The sequence below is a fragment of the Ammodytes marinus genome (genome assembly GCF_949987685.1).
Source record: "Ammodytes marinus genome assembly, chromosome: 19".
Taxonomy (NCBI): domain Eukaryota; kingdom Metazoa; phylum Chordata; class Actinopteri; order Uranoscopiformes; family Ammodytidae; genus Ammodytes; species Ammodytes marinus.
Window position 1 is genome coordinate 12,064,605 of NC_137223.1, and position 18,037 is coordinate 12,082,641.

An 18,037-nucleotide genomic window follows, 5' to 3' on the forward strand; every position below is an offset into this window, starting at 1 on the left:
CTGAAACTACTGTAAGATTATTTGTAATTCAATATAATATTATTTATTTAGGCTAATGTTTCCTTGTATTAAACTCTGTTTTGTATAAATGTTTTGTTGGCCATTTATTTGATTTTATTTATATTCATATAAATACAAATTGATGAAGAACTTTGAAGCTATAGAAATTAAGTTGATAAGGCTACTGTTTTGTTTATATATAAAAATATAGTTAGAGAGCGACCAAAGTTAAGTAGGCTATAAGATCCATTTAGGTCACAACGATAAATTAAAGCAATATTTATTTATTTATGTATGGTACAATAGTTTTGTGGCCAAAATGTGTACATGTATGTTTGTAAGTGAATTTTCTTTAAATATATTTGTTAAATAATACAAATATAAATCTTAAAAAAACAATAAACCTGTGTCCTAATATTGTTCCTTTTTCAACTCTCGAGCCGTGCCCGCGGTTCGCTCCAATGTCCTCTCCCGGCTACCGTAGCCATCCCCTCGCTGTCAGTGTGCGGTGACAGACGACCATCGCTGAGCCACCAATCCTGCTGCAGGTGTAAGAAGCAAAAAAACTATGGAAGAGATTAATAACCTTGATGTGGTTCCGTGCACAGAGTCCGACTATCTGAAACCGTTCAGGGTGCATTACAACCAGGTGAGTTATTTCCGCCAGGTGCCCGGTGTGAGAGAGGATGCTGGATGCTGTAGGCTAACCCAACCCCCCCATTCATTTAGCAGCTAGCAGCAGGCTAGCATAACAAAAAGGATACACTGACCTCAAACACATGCGGTGACAGCAACAAATGGCTTCATTTTAACCACAATTACAAAACCCGTGTATCCGCCGAGTTTCCACATATGTTGCTAAAACGGTTGCTTTTGTGTTTGACATGAAACAGACTTAGCTAAGAAACTGCCAGTTCCAAGCTAACATGCTAACGTTGTAGCTAGCTGTAGAGGGTTTTATTTTTTAGGTTGAGCATCACGTTAACGTTAGCACATGCTTTACATTAGGAGGTGTGGATAATGTGGTTTAGCTGTGTGTGTGTGTGTGTGTGTGTGTGTGTGTGTGTGTGTGTGTGTGTGTGTGTGTGTGTGTGTGTGTTATTTTGTGTTTACCGTCAGAGCAGCCGGTCATGTGAGACTTGTTGACCCCCATGTGAAAGCAGTGTGTGTGGTGCAGTGTCTGCAGGTCAGAGGTCGAGACAGTTTTGAGCTAAATTGCCCATTAATATAATGTGGAACACTGTAGAGCCTTACCTGTTCATATCCCATGGGGTTTTATGGAGTTTAACTTTAAACCACTTTACCCCTCATTTTACATACTACTAAATACTGCTGTTTCCCTTCAAAAGTATGAACTATACATGCAGTAGGTATACAATTGTGACATATTACTCAGTCATAACATTGCACCTCTAACTTTGAATTTCGGCTTGATTATCCAGGTGTGTTCCATACAAGTTAGCATGCCAGAAAAAAATAAAAAATGTCCCAATACATGCATTTTATTGTCATAAGGCAATCTAAGCTACAACCAAATTTTTACTGGAACGAGATGTCTTCTTAACTTCGACTCATAACTGCACTCACTGTATAAGAGTGAAGGTATTGAATATTGTGCTTTTTAGACGGTCCCTGCACTCTTGTCTCACAGCCCGCTCCATATAGAGAGCAACATGTTATTGGTCGAACTTAGAGGACATTTTTGCTAAAAATTAGGTTTTTATCCCATTGTCTGCCTTACGACGATAGCAAAGATGCATTGTTTGTGTTTTAATAATGTTTTGCTAATGAGTTATTTAAACCGGAAATTCGAATGTGTCAACATCTTTCCACCTGCTCCTCAGTCTTGAACTGTCAACAAGTATTCTCGACGTTGCATTTCAACCTTATGTAACTATTTGACTTTTTTCTCATAGTTAATAATGGTCATTGTCCAATACTGGTATGTATCCTGTCTAATGCAGTATGCCAAAAATACCTGGATGTCCTAATATATCAATTCAAATTTTGCAGTATAAATGAAAGCATGGCTTTGTTTTTTTTGGCTGACCCACAATCCTCTGTGCAACCTAAGTATTTTGAGTATTTACTATTTAGTATAGGAAAAGGGAAAACTTATGCAATTTGGAACGCAGGCTCAGTTGCATTCATTTTTGGGGTTTGTGTGTTTTTCACTTTGCATTGTGAGCAACGTTGTAGACATTTTACATGAATGTGAAATCAGACCTAGTCACATCCTTACAGTCAGTCTTTTCTTATGGGCTTGTGGATGCAGGTATTGTTGCAATCCATCCATGTATTCCATTTTAGCTGCCTATCCAGTTATAGTTGCAAACAGGGCTGGAAGAGTGGACCTGTCTGAGACCAACATCTCATTAAATGTGTATTTAATCCAAAAGCTGTCAAATCTTTTATTAGCTACCGTAGTGTTTTCTTTTGCAGTACAGTCTCCATATTTTTAATAAAGGAAATTGAAAGTCCTGAGATTATGATCCTGGAGTTATATCAAAATCAGCATCACTTTACTGTAGATGCCATAGCTGTGTTTTCAAGCTTTACCCTTCAAAATATTATTATTACTTTTTTCTCTTTTTGTTAGTCCTCCCACAAAAAGAAAAGGATGATGGCAGTGTGTCCTGATGGTCTGCAGCAATGTGAGAAATGCCTCTTCACCCAAACAGGCTAATATCCAGGATTTATTTGTAGGTTTTAAACATATTTGCAGTTTCTTTGGGATTCCGAGTTAAGTTCTAATACATCTGGATAATGACTGTTGCAGAGGAGATAAGGAAAACCTCATAAAGGCATGCACATCTGTGTTACCTATACTGCAGATGATAAAAATATGTTACTGTTAACCCAGTCCTACTAACTAAGTACAGTTCATGTCGTTAGCGCATGGAAGATAATGGCTATTTTTTTCCACACAGGAACAAATGCTTGATGTAGAAAGAAAGATATTTTTCTAGCTGGTACTCGTCTATGATTTGAAAGTGCTCTTTTGTAGTTTTGCTTTCAATTTAATCAGAAAAACTCAAGTACTAAGGCACTCATGTTGAAGGGTGGTCAGTGAGGAGGAGTTTCTTTTCCATTTGGGGTTCACACCTGTGACAGCGGGCGGGGGGTTAAGCTTGTCAAGAGAATGGCGGAACGGCTGAAGACAGCAGATGGACAACAAAGGAGACAATGCTGGACAGATTCCCTCTCCGTCCTGTCCTGCCTTTCATCCCTGTCATCTCTCCTGAGCAGACCACTCCCCCCCCCCCCCCCCCCACACTCACAAATACAGGCTTTTTTTTTTTTACTTAAAAAAAAATATATAATCTCTTTATTTAGCACTAGCAGTTTTCGGGGAAAAAATAAATAAAATATGTGTTGATACAAACATAAATGAACATACATTTAGTGTGTATGGAAAAAAGACAACATATCTATAAGAACATTTACAGTAGTTGCTTACAAACTTAATATATGCTTCAAATAATTTGCCCCCCCCCCAAAAAAAAGGAGGAAACATGGACTGGGCCTAGAAATTGGTACAGATGTGACTCTCATACAACATGGACTTGGACCTTTATACAGTATATACTCCCTCGCCTCCACACAAATCTACACTCTCTTCTCTCAATACTTTTAAATCCTTTATATTTCATCCATTTTAAAAACGGCACAAAGGCTTTTCAATCACACAGAGAGAGCATCTCTTCCCCTAAAGATTTATCCATCCATAGTACATCTGCAGCTTACGCCGCTGGTCACTTACCGACGCCTATTCAAACACACACAGAAAGACACTTTTAAAGTAGATAATGTAATGCTTAAGAGGCTCTCATTTTTTTTACTGGTGTTTTGTCTGGTCTCTGTACAAAGCAGGTGATTGTCCCTCGTTGACTCTGGGAAACCCCTCTTATCTCCGTTGCCTCGTGCTTACGTTGAAGCACGGGGTTTGCTACTTAGAGCAGGGTAATTACCTTCCATTTATTCATCATAGTGTTTTGAATTATTCATCTGGAATTATTTATCTTGTATAGCTTGCAGCCCCCAATGGCTCCCAGTACTCCTACAGTGAATATGAGACCCCATTAAGATCTTAAAACACACATTTTCTCACATGAAGGGTTAGGGTTATTTTTGTGGGATTGAGCTTGAATCATTGAATGGATAATGAATCATATCATTATCCATTCAAGTGTAGATGTATTTCCTGTGTATTTTATAACATTGAGTTAAATCATTTTGTGACATTTAGCAATCGTTCAGTCAGAAATGGCTCATTTAGAAGAGTCATATCTTTATTTGAGTTCCTCTGTGCCAGTTGTTAAACACAAACCTGTCAGGAGGTAGGGAATGAAAATGATACTAACCTTTTCACACTGTTTTAATTATTAAGAGGAGAAACAAGAAAGACTTAATCTATAATAGACTGGTCATGTTTCTTTTAAACGTATTTACTTAACTTAAAATTGTGAGTCAGCGATTCTGAAGAATGCTTGTAGTCAAAATTAATCTGGTCAAAATTTGTGAATGTCTCTTAACGAGCCTCTACTTGTCCAAACTGTGTGCGTGCGCTGAAAAAAAACCAGCCTAGGCTCTGCACACACACACACACACACACACACACACACACACACACACACACACACACACACACACACACACACACACACACACACACACACACACACACACACACACACACACACACACACACAGAGTATGAAAGTAGGGGATCTTGAGGAGACTATAGGTGATTTTGAAAATAGGCTTTCTCGGAATCGCTGACTCCATCTTTAACTTAACTTATAACTTTGGTGATGTCCCGCCATTATTATGTCAACATTTTCTCCAATACTCTGCTGCTAGCACAACTATCATATCTTAGTGTTGTTCCTTCACAAATTACTATAAAGCGATTGACCTATAATCAACATTTTGATGGCTCAATCCCCTGCTTCAGTACTTTTCTATTAAAGCCCGCATGGATTGACAATAATTATCTCACATGAATGCCTCAGACTGCAAATTAATATTTCTAAGCATTTAGGCAAATGTTTTTATTTGTATTTGATTTTTTTTTTGTCTTTTTTTTTTTTTGACAAATGTTAAAAAAAACAGAAAAATACTGTTCTGTTCCTCCAAATAGTCAGTGAGATCTCTCAGTGTGTTGACATTGGAGTGAGACTTATCATGTAAACTGACTTGAATGGATTTGAGGTTGACTTGCCTTTTGTGGATCTCACTGGAGGACACGGTCACATGTGGGTGTGTGTACTGTGTACTTGAAAAGTGTGTCGTTGACGCTGGATACAGCACTCTAAGCTCAAACCACTTAGCAGTTTGTCTAAATTTCGTCATTCCCAGTCGTCAATTTAAATGCAGGTGCAGACGCTTTTTTCATTGTCTTTTAGAAACTTTTGATCATGACTCATTCACTGGTTATAATGTGTGTGTGATAGCTCCTGCTTACTTCATAAGAGGACGGAGACAAAGAAAAAAAACTGGAGAGCACATGTTGAGATTCTAAAGAGTGCTTTTGTATTTTAGGATGGGATTTTTTTTTCTTTCTTTCTTTCTGCTGCAGCTGTCGGCTTTATAGTGTAGTCAGCACAGGGTGTGTGTGTGTGTGTGTGTGTGTATGTATGTGTAATGGTTATTAGACTTTAAACACCTAAAAAGATCAAGACCATACATCCCGTCTTACAATAGCTATTCACACAGGAGTCTGTCATTGCTGGTGCCTAAAGCCAGAGGGACCACATTAATTTCAAGGTCCTGTGTAGCCTGTTCTCTCACTTCCCTTCCTCTTTCTCTCTCTCTCTCTCTCTCTCTCTTTCTCTCTCTCTCTCTCTCTTCCCTTGGGCTAATCTCTCTGTCGTAATCCATGTCAGCCCCCCCCTTCTCTCAGCAAGTGGCCCGAGTAATGAGGGGAACCCCACCATCTGTGAGTGATGACAGGAGACTGCAGTGTGTGTGTGTGTGTGTGTGTGTGTGTGTGTGTGTGTGTGTGTGTGTGTGTTGATTCAAAGTAGGTTTACAGGATGCGGTTGCTGGAAAAAGAAACTTGTCATATTCTAAGTGTTTGATCGGTATAATCGTTGCAAAATTAAGTGTGATAATTTAGCATGATTACTGTAAACATATTAGACCATGATCAAGACATTTCTTGGTATTTCTCTTGTTCTCTAACTGATATTATTTCCTAAATTAAAAGCGCATGGCTTTAATCCTACAACTTGGTGTTCTGACTAGTTTCCCTTTCCAGAAATCGCTTTTTTTGCTCCTCTGAATAGAAAGACCTCCCTGAAAGTGATATAATCATGATCAGCTTTTCACACCTTCCACCAATTACTGTCAGAAATCTCTGAAACACTGGAAGGGCAGTGCACTCTTGTAAGTGCTGTACTGCTTCTCCTATTATAGGTGGCCAAATGTGAAAATAAATCTCTTTCGATATGTTGTTTTCATTAGGCGCTCTTTACAAAGCCCCACTCACGACAAAGTGATTCATCACACTTTTTAGTTTTGCTTTCACTGTGGAAGAGTTGTTGATATGACAGTTTTCTTTACACTGGTAGACTGTGAAGGGCAGGCTTTATTATTTTTATTATCATTATTATCATGACTCCAGAGTAAGGGTTTCCTTAATGTCATTGTTTTTAGAATGGGTGGTTACTGGTATCATGCTGCCGTGTATAAACTCCTGCGGTATGAGCATGCAGTGTTGCTTTATGGAAAATATAAACTGAATGAGGAGAGTCTTAAAGCTAGATATTTCATCTCTCTTACACAGTACACATTATACTTCAACAGATTTGAATGGCTTCGACTGTGTTTTTTTTTGCTTGACTTCAACAATCAGTTATTGTTTTTGGTGATTAGTTTTCTGTCTTTGTGCTTGTTTCATCACCTCTAAAAAAGTATTTGTAAAGATTTAAAAGCGTAAACTTTTGTTAAAGTATTTGTGCCATAAATGATGACAAAATTTAATTTTTAACTTGGAGTCAAGAATCAGAATCAGAGTATCTTCTGAGCTCAATACCACAGCGATACCATGAAGAATCCTACACAAACTTTGGTGTGATGCTCTAATTTCACACCACATTATGATGGTTAATGATGCTTGAACTGCATTATGCTGGCTTGGCTTCATGATGATGCCCTGTGACTGTAACCTGTTGGGTCATGTGCAGCAGTCATTTACCATTCTTTCTGATGATTTTGAGTAGTTTTTATTTGAAATATTTGTACATTTATTTTGTTTCTTCCATTATACAATAATAAAGTTAGGTGTAGAGTTGTTTTTATAGATGAATGGAAGTAAACAAGTAAAGGCTATGATTATCTAATGGACATATTGTTGTGTATGGGTTAGCTTGTTGTTAAAAGAATGAGCTTGTCTTAGGTCTGTCATGTCAGCAATAGCCCTGTAATAGAGTAATTTTGTAATGTATGCCAAGTGTGCTTTACTTTTCACTTCTGCTATTTTTGAGGTGTTGGTTTTGCACACCTTTCTAAATAATCAAATGAGTCAGTTGCAATTGAAAGCTGAGTGCGCAGGTAATTCCCTTTCGATACAAATCTTAAAGTTACACTTTGCAGCTCTCAGTACATCTCTGACACAGTGGCACATCCTAAGTCAAATCCGGTTGCCACAACAGAAGCATTATTATGTCTGATTCTACCAGTGCAATTAGCTTGCCATTTCACCTCCTCCCAGTTGTTGGGTGGTGCTGAAAGTGCACCACCGCATTGGCACACAAGAATGCACTTCCATTATAGCTGAAATAAGCCCGTTCTATTGAAGCTGTCATCCCTACGTCTAAGAGCTTGTGGGTGGAGAGAAGGTGTTACCTAAATTGGAATCACTGCCAATTTCTCCTCGGGCATAGAACATGTTAGGCCAACTTTACTATGTTTCTACAGCAAAATGTGAAGAGAGGAACATATGCTATAAGTGCATGAATAGGATTTTAATAAACTTTGGTAGTTTGATGTGAACTATACAAAATATAAATCAATTTAAATGTTTTCTTTGTTAAACTTCTATAATAATTATCTAGGTATTCTTTATTTTTATTCATATTGAAATAGGCCTGTCTCTCAATCCCCTCCGACATGCTAACGAACAAGTTAAGTTGGTTAGCAACATGACCTGGTTGTACATCCCCATTCCCCATGAAGTTAGGTTTGAAATGATTCATGTAAAAAGCACGTGTATTTGGAGAGCTGTAGGAGGTTTTGCACAGCTTGCAATATTTGGCATTTTACACGAGTCCTTTTTCCCCCGAATCTCTGCAACAGAGATGGCAAATGCTAAGTTAGTGACCCATACTGCAGGGTCACAATGGTCATATTTATGGGAAACTGGCAGGTTGAAATAATAGCCTGAAGTTGCCTTTACATCAGTGGATAGAAAACCATTTGTTGAACTCACAACTAAAGAGAAGTTATATGATATCTTAATGCAGTTTGGCACCATGAAGTACAAATACCTTTACTTGTAACCCCACAATGACCTCGACTATCAGGATGATTATGTCATTGTCCCATTCACATCCTTCCTACCAAGCGATGAGTCAACAAACAATAACACAATGCGAGTGTAACTGCCCACATAAAGTATGGCTGTGTATCTCTCTGCAGTTTGATTGTGATTATACACTGCTGGACATGAACCAACGAATCATTCACATGCTTTTTGCTGAACTGCAGAATATGAAATTCAACAGTGTCGTGTCTTGTGTGGGCACAGGGCTTTTTTTTCATTGGGTTTGGTTTTTGATTTTTTGTATCATGTCCAAGCAAGCATCTGTTGTGGGACAACTGATTGCGTGTACAGCAACCGTTACCATATTCAGTATTTCTGAGGTTATTTGGCACACTACCATACATGTTACATACAACAAAGAGAGTGACATGTTGTGGTAAACTGTGTACACACTTTTTGTATACACTTTTGTTTCACTGCCTTGTCAAACCACAGTGTTAGCGAATTAAAAATGATGTTGCTAACATTGCATTTTCTTATACTATTTATTATTCTTTTACAGAATGGCACAAAGAAATCCTGGGACTTCATGCGAACCCATGACAGGTAAAAAACGATTTTTTCTCTACTGGTGGATGAAAGCAGTGCCACTATACACTCATTGTATATGTTGCAATGCACACACTAACACAGGACGGACCTTAGACAGAGAAGAGTTTGGTTTCAATATGGCCAAGACCAACCAACATACCTCGCCAAAACTGCCAACGACATAGCTTTGAAATAGCTTTGAAATTTAATAAAAGAAAATTCTGTCTTCTGGCATGTTCGTGCCAGAAGACATTCTGTAATCTGAAGAGCTTAGAGTATCTGAATCTGATGTAGCTCTTAGGGATCAGCAGATGAGGATGATCTGAGTGGTAAGGAGCTTGATTTGCACCAATCTTGACCAACATCTTGTATTTGCGAGTCCATCCTTTGCATTTTTACTTTAAATTAAACTGTTATTCAAGTAGAACAGATGAAAACAGACACATAAACATGCATTTATTATTTTTTGGTTTATTTATTTATTATATTTTATACATTGAGAGACTGAATCCAGTAAAATCAATGAGCTGTATGATTTATTGCTTATTTTTGTGTGTGCTCTAACCTGGAGCCATTTTTAGCATCTGTTCCTCATGGTATTTTCATTCCTTTATTCTCTTGCAAATGCTGGAAGTATGGTCAAATCTAAACAGAACTAGTTTTTTGGGGGAACTGTCAGCCTGTTATTCTGCTTGGCAACAGCTATAAATGTCTGAGCTTCACAGGGGGCACTGTGAGAGAAATACCACACATTTGTGTCAAAACCCCTGTTTCTACTCCCTGTTTTGCCCAGGGTACCATAATGCCCCGAGGTAAGTCTTTGGTCATTTAAACCCTCTTCCCTCCACTCCGGACACCCAAAGAGAGGCCCCTGTGAAAAATAGTTCCACTGAGACAAAAGCAGTAAACCTCAAACCTGTACTTCCACAAGAAAAATGGCCCATGGGAACATTCAGCTCTCCCCCAGGTGGAAGTGTTTTGAATCGAATGGAACCAGGATTGTTTTGCATTTTTGTTAAAGTGCGCATAGCATTTTCTTCTCAGCCGGACACTTCTTTTCACATTTCATTTGCACTTGTAAATAATGTGGCAGACACATTAGTGGGTAATGCTCTGTAAAATATCCAAACTAAGATGTTCTGTACTTCCTTTGCTTGTTCCTGAAGTGCTTCCAGAGTTTCTTTTGAGCTGCTTCTTTTGTAAGTTTAAGATCTGATTCTATATGAAGCTGTGTAGCTAAAACTTTGGTCTTGGACTAGAGGTTTCTCATACATTCCCCTTCAACCTGACTTGTGTGGGTTTTTAGTCACTTAAATCTGTAATTGCCTGGACAAACTTGTGGGGTTTACGCTTTGGTGGTTCTTGAAGATGTTGGTCCCTCAGTAGCCATTGAGAAGGTTACTGCTATTTTGACATCATCCATCCATTTCTCACCACTTATCTACTTGTGGGTCCAGTGACAACAATTGTAAGCAAGGTGGCCCAGTTGTTCTTCTCCCAAACCATGTTCTTCCAATGTGTTTGCAGGTCCAAAGGGACATTCAATCCCTTGAGCACGATCTGAGTCTCTTTTTGGTTTGCAATGCCCTGTGTACCTCCACAGGTGAGGTGTAGATGCATCCTAATCATAAGCCCCAACCTACTTTGTCTTGCTCACTTTTTAAAGACTCACCTTTGGGGAGAGGGTAAGCAATGCATGGAACGTCTCATTTTTGGAAATTGGTAATTCATTTTATTGGGTCACTGCACAGCACTCATGGTCATAAGTGAAGGTTGGATGGCAGATGCACCTTCCTCTTTACCATGACAATCCGATTTCTGGAAGAAATCTGCTCATTGATCTCACACCACATCTTCCCTATCACTGAGATGCTTTGAAATTTCCTCATTTGTGGCACTCCCAAAGGACCTGGAAAGGGGTGACCCATCGTTTTCTATCGTATTTGCCTTGGCATGCTGACTCTATTGTGTGAACTCGAGGTCACAGCCTAATATAGCCAACACAACTGCATCATTGGCATTAAAAGAGATGTAATATTGGAGTCAAGATACTGGACATTGACCCGTTTTTGGCTGCTAATTGAGATTCTTTCAATGAAACAGGATTGGTTTCAGAAAGAAAATCACTCTACCGAGAATTTGCTTCACTAACTGCCTCCAATGCAAAGCCTCCAAGATGTGTAGAGGGACGCAACCCACATTGCCGTCTCCAAATCGATAACACATGTAGGCTGGATAGGTAACCTTCCATTGCTCTGTTTTCTTGACACCTATGTGTTTATGGGAGTGTTTGCCTACTGGTGCTTTTTTTATTACTGTAAGTAGCTTTTAATGACGGACAGTATTTTTGCACAGTGCAAGACAACTAAGGCACAATTGACAACAAGCCTGCTAATGTGCAAGGTACACGTTATTTTGTGTTTCATGTTTGCTAACACAGTAACACAATTAGTTTAATATCCCACCAGTATGCTCCATTAAAACAGGGAATCTCAACAATGATGAAGGGAAATACGATATATATGCTGCTCACTACAGTGTGTTCTAGCAAAGGTGTATTAGTGCCTTGCAGCACAACCAGTAGTCACCTTAGTCCTGCTCCTCATGTGTCTCCTGTAACCCAGTTTTCCCGCTGTCCAGCCAGATGCCCCGCTGAGAAAGCTTAACAGTGCATGAAACGTCCTGAACGCCCATTAAGCCTGCTTCTTGGATTAACCATTAGAGCATTTGTTTTCAGCGGGAAGCTGTAGAACAGCAGTAATGGTGTGGAACAGCACTACATGACCCAGACCTGCCCCAGGGGGATAGCTTCCATACCTCAGGCCTTTGTGTCCCACATTTGGACCAGATCTACCACATTATCTTATCCATTATTGTTCTTTCTCACATCTTTTGCAGCTATAGGCTTTCAATATATCAGTAGAGTACTGTTTTGGATTGCCCTGATTGTTGGTAGATAAGTGATTTAGAGTTCAAGAGAAAGATAACACTTTTGAAGTGGATACATACCATTCTGAAATTGGTGGCTTCTGTCCTTTTGAAATTATCAACGTAATCTCTGGATAAAAGCTAAATTATATATACTTGCATGATGGAGTGATAAGTTCAGCTCTAATAACTTTTTAAGGGAGAAGTAGGAAGGAGTGATGGAAAAGGGAAGTGCCAGATGTATCTACAGCTCGTAGGACCCAGAAATGAGTTCCTTAAAATGGACCAGGGACCAGGGACTTTTTAATCAGCAGCTGAGACACGATTGATGTTTTCCTCTCAGACCGTGAGAAGCTCATGTCAGGGCCACACAATCATACTGTTTTTATTTTTTGTTGTAAGGTATTGACACACACCTTTTATACAACTTATTTATTTTCTTTCGTAGCTCTGTACCCACCAAGTTATTTACAGATCATTGAATGCGACAATGCCAAATAAAGGTCCAAACTGGTTTTAAACCAAGGTAAATCATATTTATTTGGAAGTAGAAATGGTAGATTATAACCCAAAAAACCCAAAGACAGTTTACAGAAGAAAACCCTAGTCTCATTTTAATTGCATGCATTTGGTTGCTCACTTTTCCTTTGCGCTCTGAATAAAGTCGTAGCTAATTTGGCTAAACTGTCGGCTTGTTTTTTTTTTACCTGTATGATTCTGACCACTGTTTTTCTTTGTTTGGGTCTCAATTCACACAAGCATGATTTTATGAAGTCTTTGAGCTCATGATCATCTTAGCCTTGAAAAACTTAGGTCATCTGACATTCTCCCATACGGTTGAAAATAGACATTGCTCTTTAACTTTAAATATCTTTATTGCAAACGGATATTATATCGGTATCAGTCCACGCCTTTTAGCCCGAAACAAGTTGTTACACCAATGTCCTGGTTCCCTCTCACCATGGGAAAGACAGGGCAGGGCTTCCTGCCGCCTCAGACATATCCGCTTTCCCAACACAGACCCCAGGCCTCAAGTCTCCACTGGCAAGCGACAGTCACACTCACATGCACAAACACATGCAACGGTGACCCACCTGTGTGTACACAAATCACAGCGTGCCAATAGTGAAGCATAACACACTGACTTTCCTCCTAATTGTGAGAGAGATCGTTTCAATCTGTAATGATGCCGTCACTTTGTTTCAGAATATTGTGTATTTAACTTTTTGTTTTGGTTTCTGTAATATAGGGGTGACTAATTTAGTTTTACCAGCACCGCTGCATCATTAGATGCTCATTGCGCACACCAGATTGACCAGTTGTCAGGGTATGGTAGCAATCCAGTGTGTAAACGTGACAGAAAAAAATTGTTGCTTTGTAGTAACGCATCGCTGGGGAAAAGGATAGTGTTGTATCTTGATACGGGATGCTGAAGATGTACGAGTTAGCATGACAAACAACATGCGTGTGTGTTTAGACAAGAACCCTTTTTTTTCAATGACAGATTTCCTTACTTTTTTTGGAAGAATTTGGTCCTTTGCTCATGCCTTCATTTCAGTGACTAAAGTCATATTTTACCCACATTTCTAAACCAGAGATTTAAGTGGTTTGCTTTGACCATTTACTTCCAGACAAAAATGTATGCGTGTGCGATCGGTTTGTGCTGACGAATGTGTGGTTGCAGTAGTACAAACAGAACTGCTTGTGCTACAGCTTTTGGACGATATTAGCCCCTTTTGGTCACCGTCCAAAAGGAATTGTCCTATAGAAAGAAAAACTAGGCAGGACATAGTATTCTGATTGGATGGTAAGTGTTTGCATGACCATCTGTCCTTACAATTCAACTCCATTATCAAGTGTTGGTCCTTTTTGGGTTTCCATTGGGATTTTTGTGTTTTGTCGTTTTGTGGGGTTGATCTTAACATAGAGTTAGAACTTTCATATATCTGTGGACCCACCATAAACTTCATGTTCCCTGGACAAATAATTTAATCCAGTAACCCCAGACTCCCTACGTCTCATTTTTGATAACTGGATTCTTTGCTGAAAGTGATTACCAAACCAGTGATGTATCATTCTGGCAAAGAGATGTATTGTGAGAAAAAGTCAGATTTGATTTAACCTTGACCTTTTTGTATTTGTTCTTTTTCCTTTCAGTGTATCAGTGCTGATCTTCAACACCAGCTCTCACTGTTTTGTCCTTGTGAAACAGTTCCGTCCAGGTAAATTGTGAGCATACAAAGCAGGAGACTTAATTTTGCTATGCAATCTAGTTTATTTATTTTATTCTTTATCTTATCGCCAAGCTAGATCCAGATTGTTATATATCCTGTGGGCACTTTCACTAAAAAAAGCAGTACAGTACAGTCCCTGTTTATTCTACTGGATCTCAGTAACAATGCACACTCATAAATAGACCACAAGAGGCCCCGTTACAAAGCAGCCCAACCTCCTTTGTTAGAAGTCGCCAGAGACTGTTTCACACTGCACTGCTAAATTCAAGGAAGTCTGGGCACTGATATCTTTATTTCCTCTCCTCTCTCGTTGGGAAACAAACTCTGTTTTATCCGAAATAATCAGTTTTTGTTATAATCATAATGACATTTGTTTTAAAGAGGGAGTGTAAGAAATCTTGTTGCGTTGGGAAATATTCAGAAATATGTTATAGGTTTTTGTACGTGTATTTAGGATATCACCAATGATATTGATTAGCATAGCTAGTAAGCTTTACTCTTCATGAAAACATAGTTATTTATTCTGACAAGAGCAGAGAGGCTCTTTATTTCACGTGAGGTGCGATGCCTTTAAACCGGCCTTTCAAAAAGCCCAGTCTGCTCTGATTGGCCCAGAAGAAGAAGCCCTAGTTTTTTAATCCCCGGGGGACACTGTCTGTTGTTAGACAATTTATAAACACACACAGAAGCCAGAAACACAGACATGTAATCTGGACCTTTTACACATGAACATGCATTGATGGATGTCAGCGTGATGGGCAGCCAGTTTTACAGAGAACGCGCTCTGAGCAGTTGAGGGGTTCGGTGCCTTTCTCACTGGCACCTCTCCAGCTACCAGTCTACACTCCAATATTGGTCCGTGCTGGACTTGAACCATTAACCCTCCAGTCTCTAGCCCAAATTCACATACTTTATGCATAGTAGCATACTAGCATATAAACTATAGAGGTGGTGGTAATTCCATAAATAGAAAATGACTATAACTGTTTCTCTATTGGCCAAAATGAGAAGAAAACAATCTTTTAATTGAAGGTTTATTACAGTCTTTTAAATTAGTATTTAATTCATTTTTAAATAATAGCAACTAAAACAAACAGAATCTTTTATATTTCCATCGACAGCTGTATACATGTGCGAGTGGGAAAGGAACAAGACACAGCCACCTCAATCAGCTGAAAAAACTGAGGAGGGCGCAGGGGAAGCCGCCGCTGCCGCAGCCGAGGAGCCTCAGGAGGACGTGTCGACCTCGGAGGGGGAGACCTCCACTCCACAGCCCCCGGCCTCAGCGGGCGTCACATACGAGCTCTGTGCCGGCCTGGTGGACAAACCCAACCTGTCTCTAGAGGAGATCGCCCGGCAGGAAATTCTGGAGGAGTGTGGCTACGATGTGCCGGCCTCTAAACTCAAAAGGATTACTTCTTACAGGTGAGCTTTTGTTCATTATTAAACCTAATAGCAGCCAATGATTGAAGTGGAACTCTTAAATATTTCTTAAAGTAGCTATGATGATTTTTTAAAGATTTCTGAATGTCTCATTTTCCCTCAATATTGTTCCTGTAAAAGCAAACGACACCATCAGTGCAAAGAATGCTATTTTCTATATATTTTTCTTAATGCCTTTGTCATGGGTACACTCACCCAGGAACACCACCTGGTGTCTTAAAAACACTACCGCGTTAGTCCAAAGGGGGCGCTAGAATAAACACAAACAGAATGTTCCTCGAATTAACACAAACGGAAGTTCCTCATAGATACTTTAATAATATATTTTTTACTCATGAACCTGTCCATTTCCAACACAAAGACGTTTGAGGACAATTCTTTTTATTGTCGTTTGAAGATCTGTTTTAGTCTCTTCCTCTCCCAGATTTCTTGTCCCTTAACAATTAATTTCCTTTTTTCCTATTTTGTATTATTTTCTTTTATAATTTCTGGCCCTCCTTCACAAATAATCTTTGTTTCTTCATTTTAAATTAATGTTTTAAAACTAGAATCCAGCCATTAGCAACTTCAACAATCACTCAGACAGTTTTAAGGATGGGAAAAAAATACATAAATCAGGATGTGTACAGACATCTTATGCTACTCCAGAAGCATAATCCTTATCTCCAATGTCGACCACTAAACTCTGGATATATGCTGGTTCCATACCTCTAAATCACTACCCACATCTCCAGCTTTTTTAAGCTATGCAGCTGGGTTTGGTGTTTTGCTCACTAAAGGCTCTTTCCCTGGTTAAAAAAATAAAGAGTCAATTGGGGCTGAATATTTGGGAAGATAAATGTGTGGACATCAAATTCCTGTGCTATAGCCAGAAAAATGTATACATCAAAGAACAGTAAAGTGTAAACGGTGACTGGCAAAGGTGTGACTGAAATCTGCAAGTTAAATCTTACTATACACATTTAGTTCTAATTTAAAACAAATTGGTTAATCTGCCATTGGTTTTTCAATTAATCTAATAATGATGATTTGATCTGTAAGAATAATATCACAATATCAAAAAGACAGGTTGATGTCATTAAATGTCTCATTTTGTCCAACCAACAGTTCAAAACCGAAAAAATATATTGTTTATTTGAATGTGATACCAAGAAAATCACTCAGCAGCACATTCTCACATTATGAGTTTATGATACTATCAACATACACCAAAAGGAAATCATGGAAATATATCAAGATTCAGAAACATAAACTAAAGTTGGTGACCGACAGAGTACTGAGGTTATGTAAATTAGCTGGAAAAAGGAATTGGAGGAACCATCCATCTTTGTCGGCATATTATTAGAACAGTCCCACATGGAACAGCAGCACCTGGCCAGCTTTTACTGACAGCTATCAAATCGGTGCTTTTGATTTGGCTTGAAGGCATCCTCCGGCTCTGTTGGTGTTGTCTATGACCTGTGTTATGTGTGGGCTACTTCCATTAAATACACAGGTATCATCTTAACCCTCATGACCCCTATGAGGGTGTTTCTGACACACTGTGCACAGGAGGTGGTGAGGTCATCAAATCTTACTCGAGTTTATGTGTGTTTCCTACTACCGACAAGACTTCACAGCTTTGCTATGTGTTCATATCTAGTTTGGCTATGTTTATTCATATTTGGTCAAAAAGTCTAGAGTCTAAATTGAAGTATTTCAGCTTTGGTTTGGAGGCTACACATGTATAACAGAAAGCCTTGCTACAAACTTATGACCAAGGAATTTTGAACAACGTTTCTGTTAAGCAGACTGGTAAGGTCTAAAGAGGGACACTATCAGGTTGGATTATGGGAAATGTAGGATCCAGGTTTTTTCGGAGATTGACCCAACGTCTAGTGCAACAATTTTGACCATTCTTTTAAAAATGAATGCCTTTCTAGACTTATGATGCATTTTTATTTTGTTAAATACAATACCATATTTGTGAAAGTATGGTATTGTTTAGGCATTTCTACTGAGACACAGCCCTGTATAAAACAAAGAAGAATAAATGCAAATATAAAAATAATTTCTTCCCCCCTTCCCTCTACAGGTCAGGCGTTGGCGTTACGGGCTCCAAGCAGACCATGTTTTACGCCGAGGTGTCCGACGACAACTGTGTGGGTGCGGGTGGAGGTGAGCCTAAGGAGGGAGAGCTAATCGAGGTGGTCAAAGTCCCGCTGCACGAGGCCATGACGTTTGCCTACGACGAGCGTATACCCAAAACCATGGGTGTTATTTTTAGTTTCATCTGGTTCCATAATAACATGTCTCCCAAGTACAAGATCTCCACTAACGTGTAACTAGTATTAAAACCGACCCCTCTTTATAC

General features: G+C 39.1%; 1 protein-coding gene across 1 annotated transcript; it reads left to right on the forward strand.

Annotated features, from left to right (window-relative positions):
* Nucleotides 1-559: 559 nt before the first annotated feature.
* Nucleotides 560-18,015, forward strand: nudt14 (nudix (nucleoside diphosphate linked moiety X)-type motif 14). Its single transcript, XM_080047776.1, has 5 exons — nt 560-649; nt 9,051-9,094; nt 14,165-14,229; nt 15,363-15,666; nt 17,759-18,015. The coding sequence occupies exons 1-5, from the start codon at nt 569-571 to the stop codon at nt 18,006-18,008; spliced, it is 744 nt and encodes a 247-aa protein (XP_079903902.1). The 5' UTR covers nt 560-568; the 3' UTR covers nt 18,009-18,015.
* The last annotated feature ends 22 nt before the right edge of the window (nt 18,016-18,037 follow it).

Coding starts and splice junctions, on each gene's coding strand:
- nudt14 (XM_080047776.1), top strand. CDS start 569: ATGGAAGAGATTAATAACCTTGATGTGGTTCCGTGCACAGAGTCCGAC. Junction 650..9,050: donor TCAGGGTGCATTACAACCAG/GTGAGTTATTTC, acceptor ATTCTTTTACAG/AATGGCACAAAGAAATCCTG. Junction 15,667..17,758: donor AAAAGGATTACTTCTTACAG/GTGAGCTTTTGT, acceptor TTCCCTCTACAG/GTCAGGCGTTGGCGTTACGG.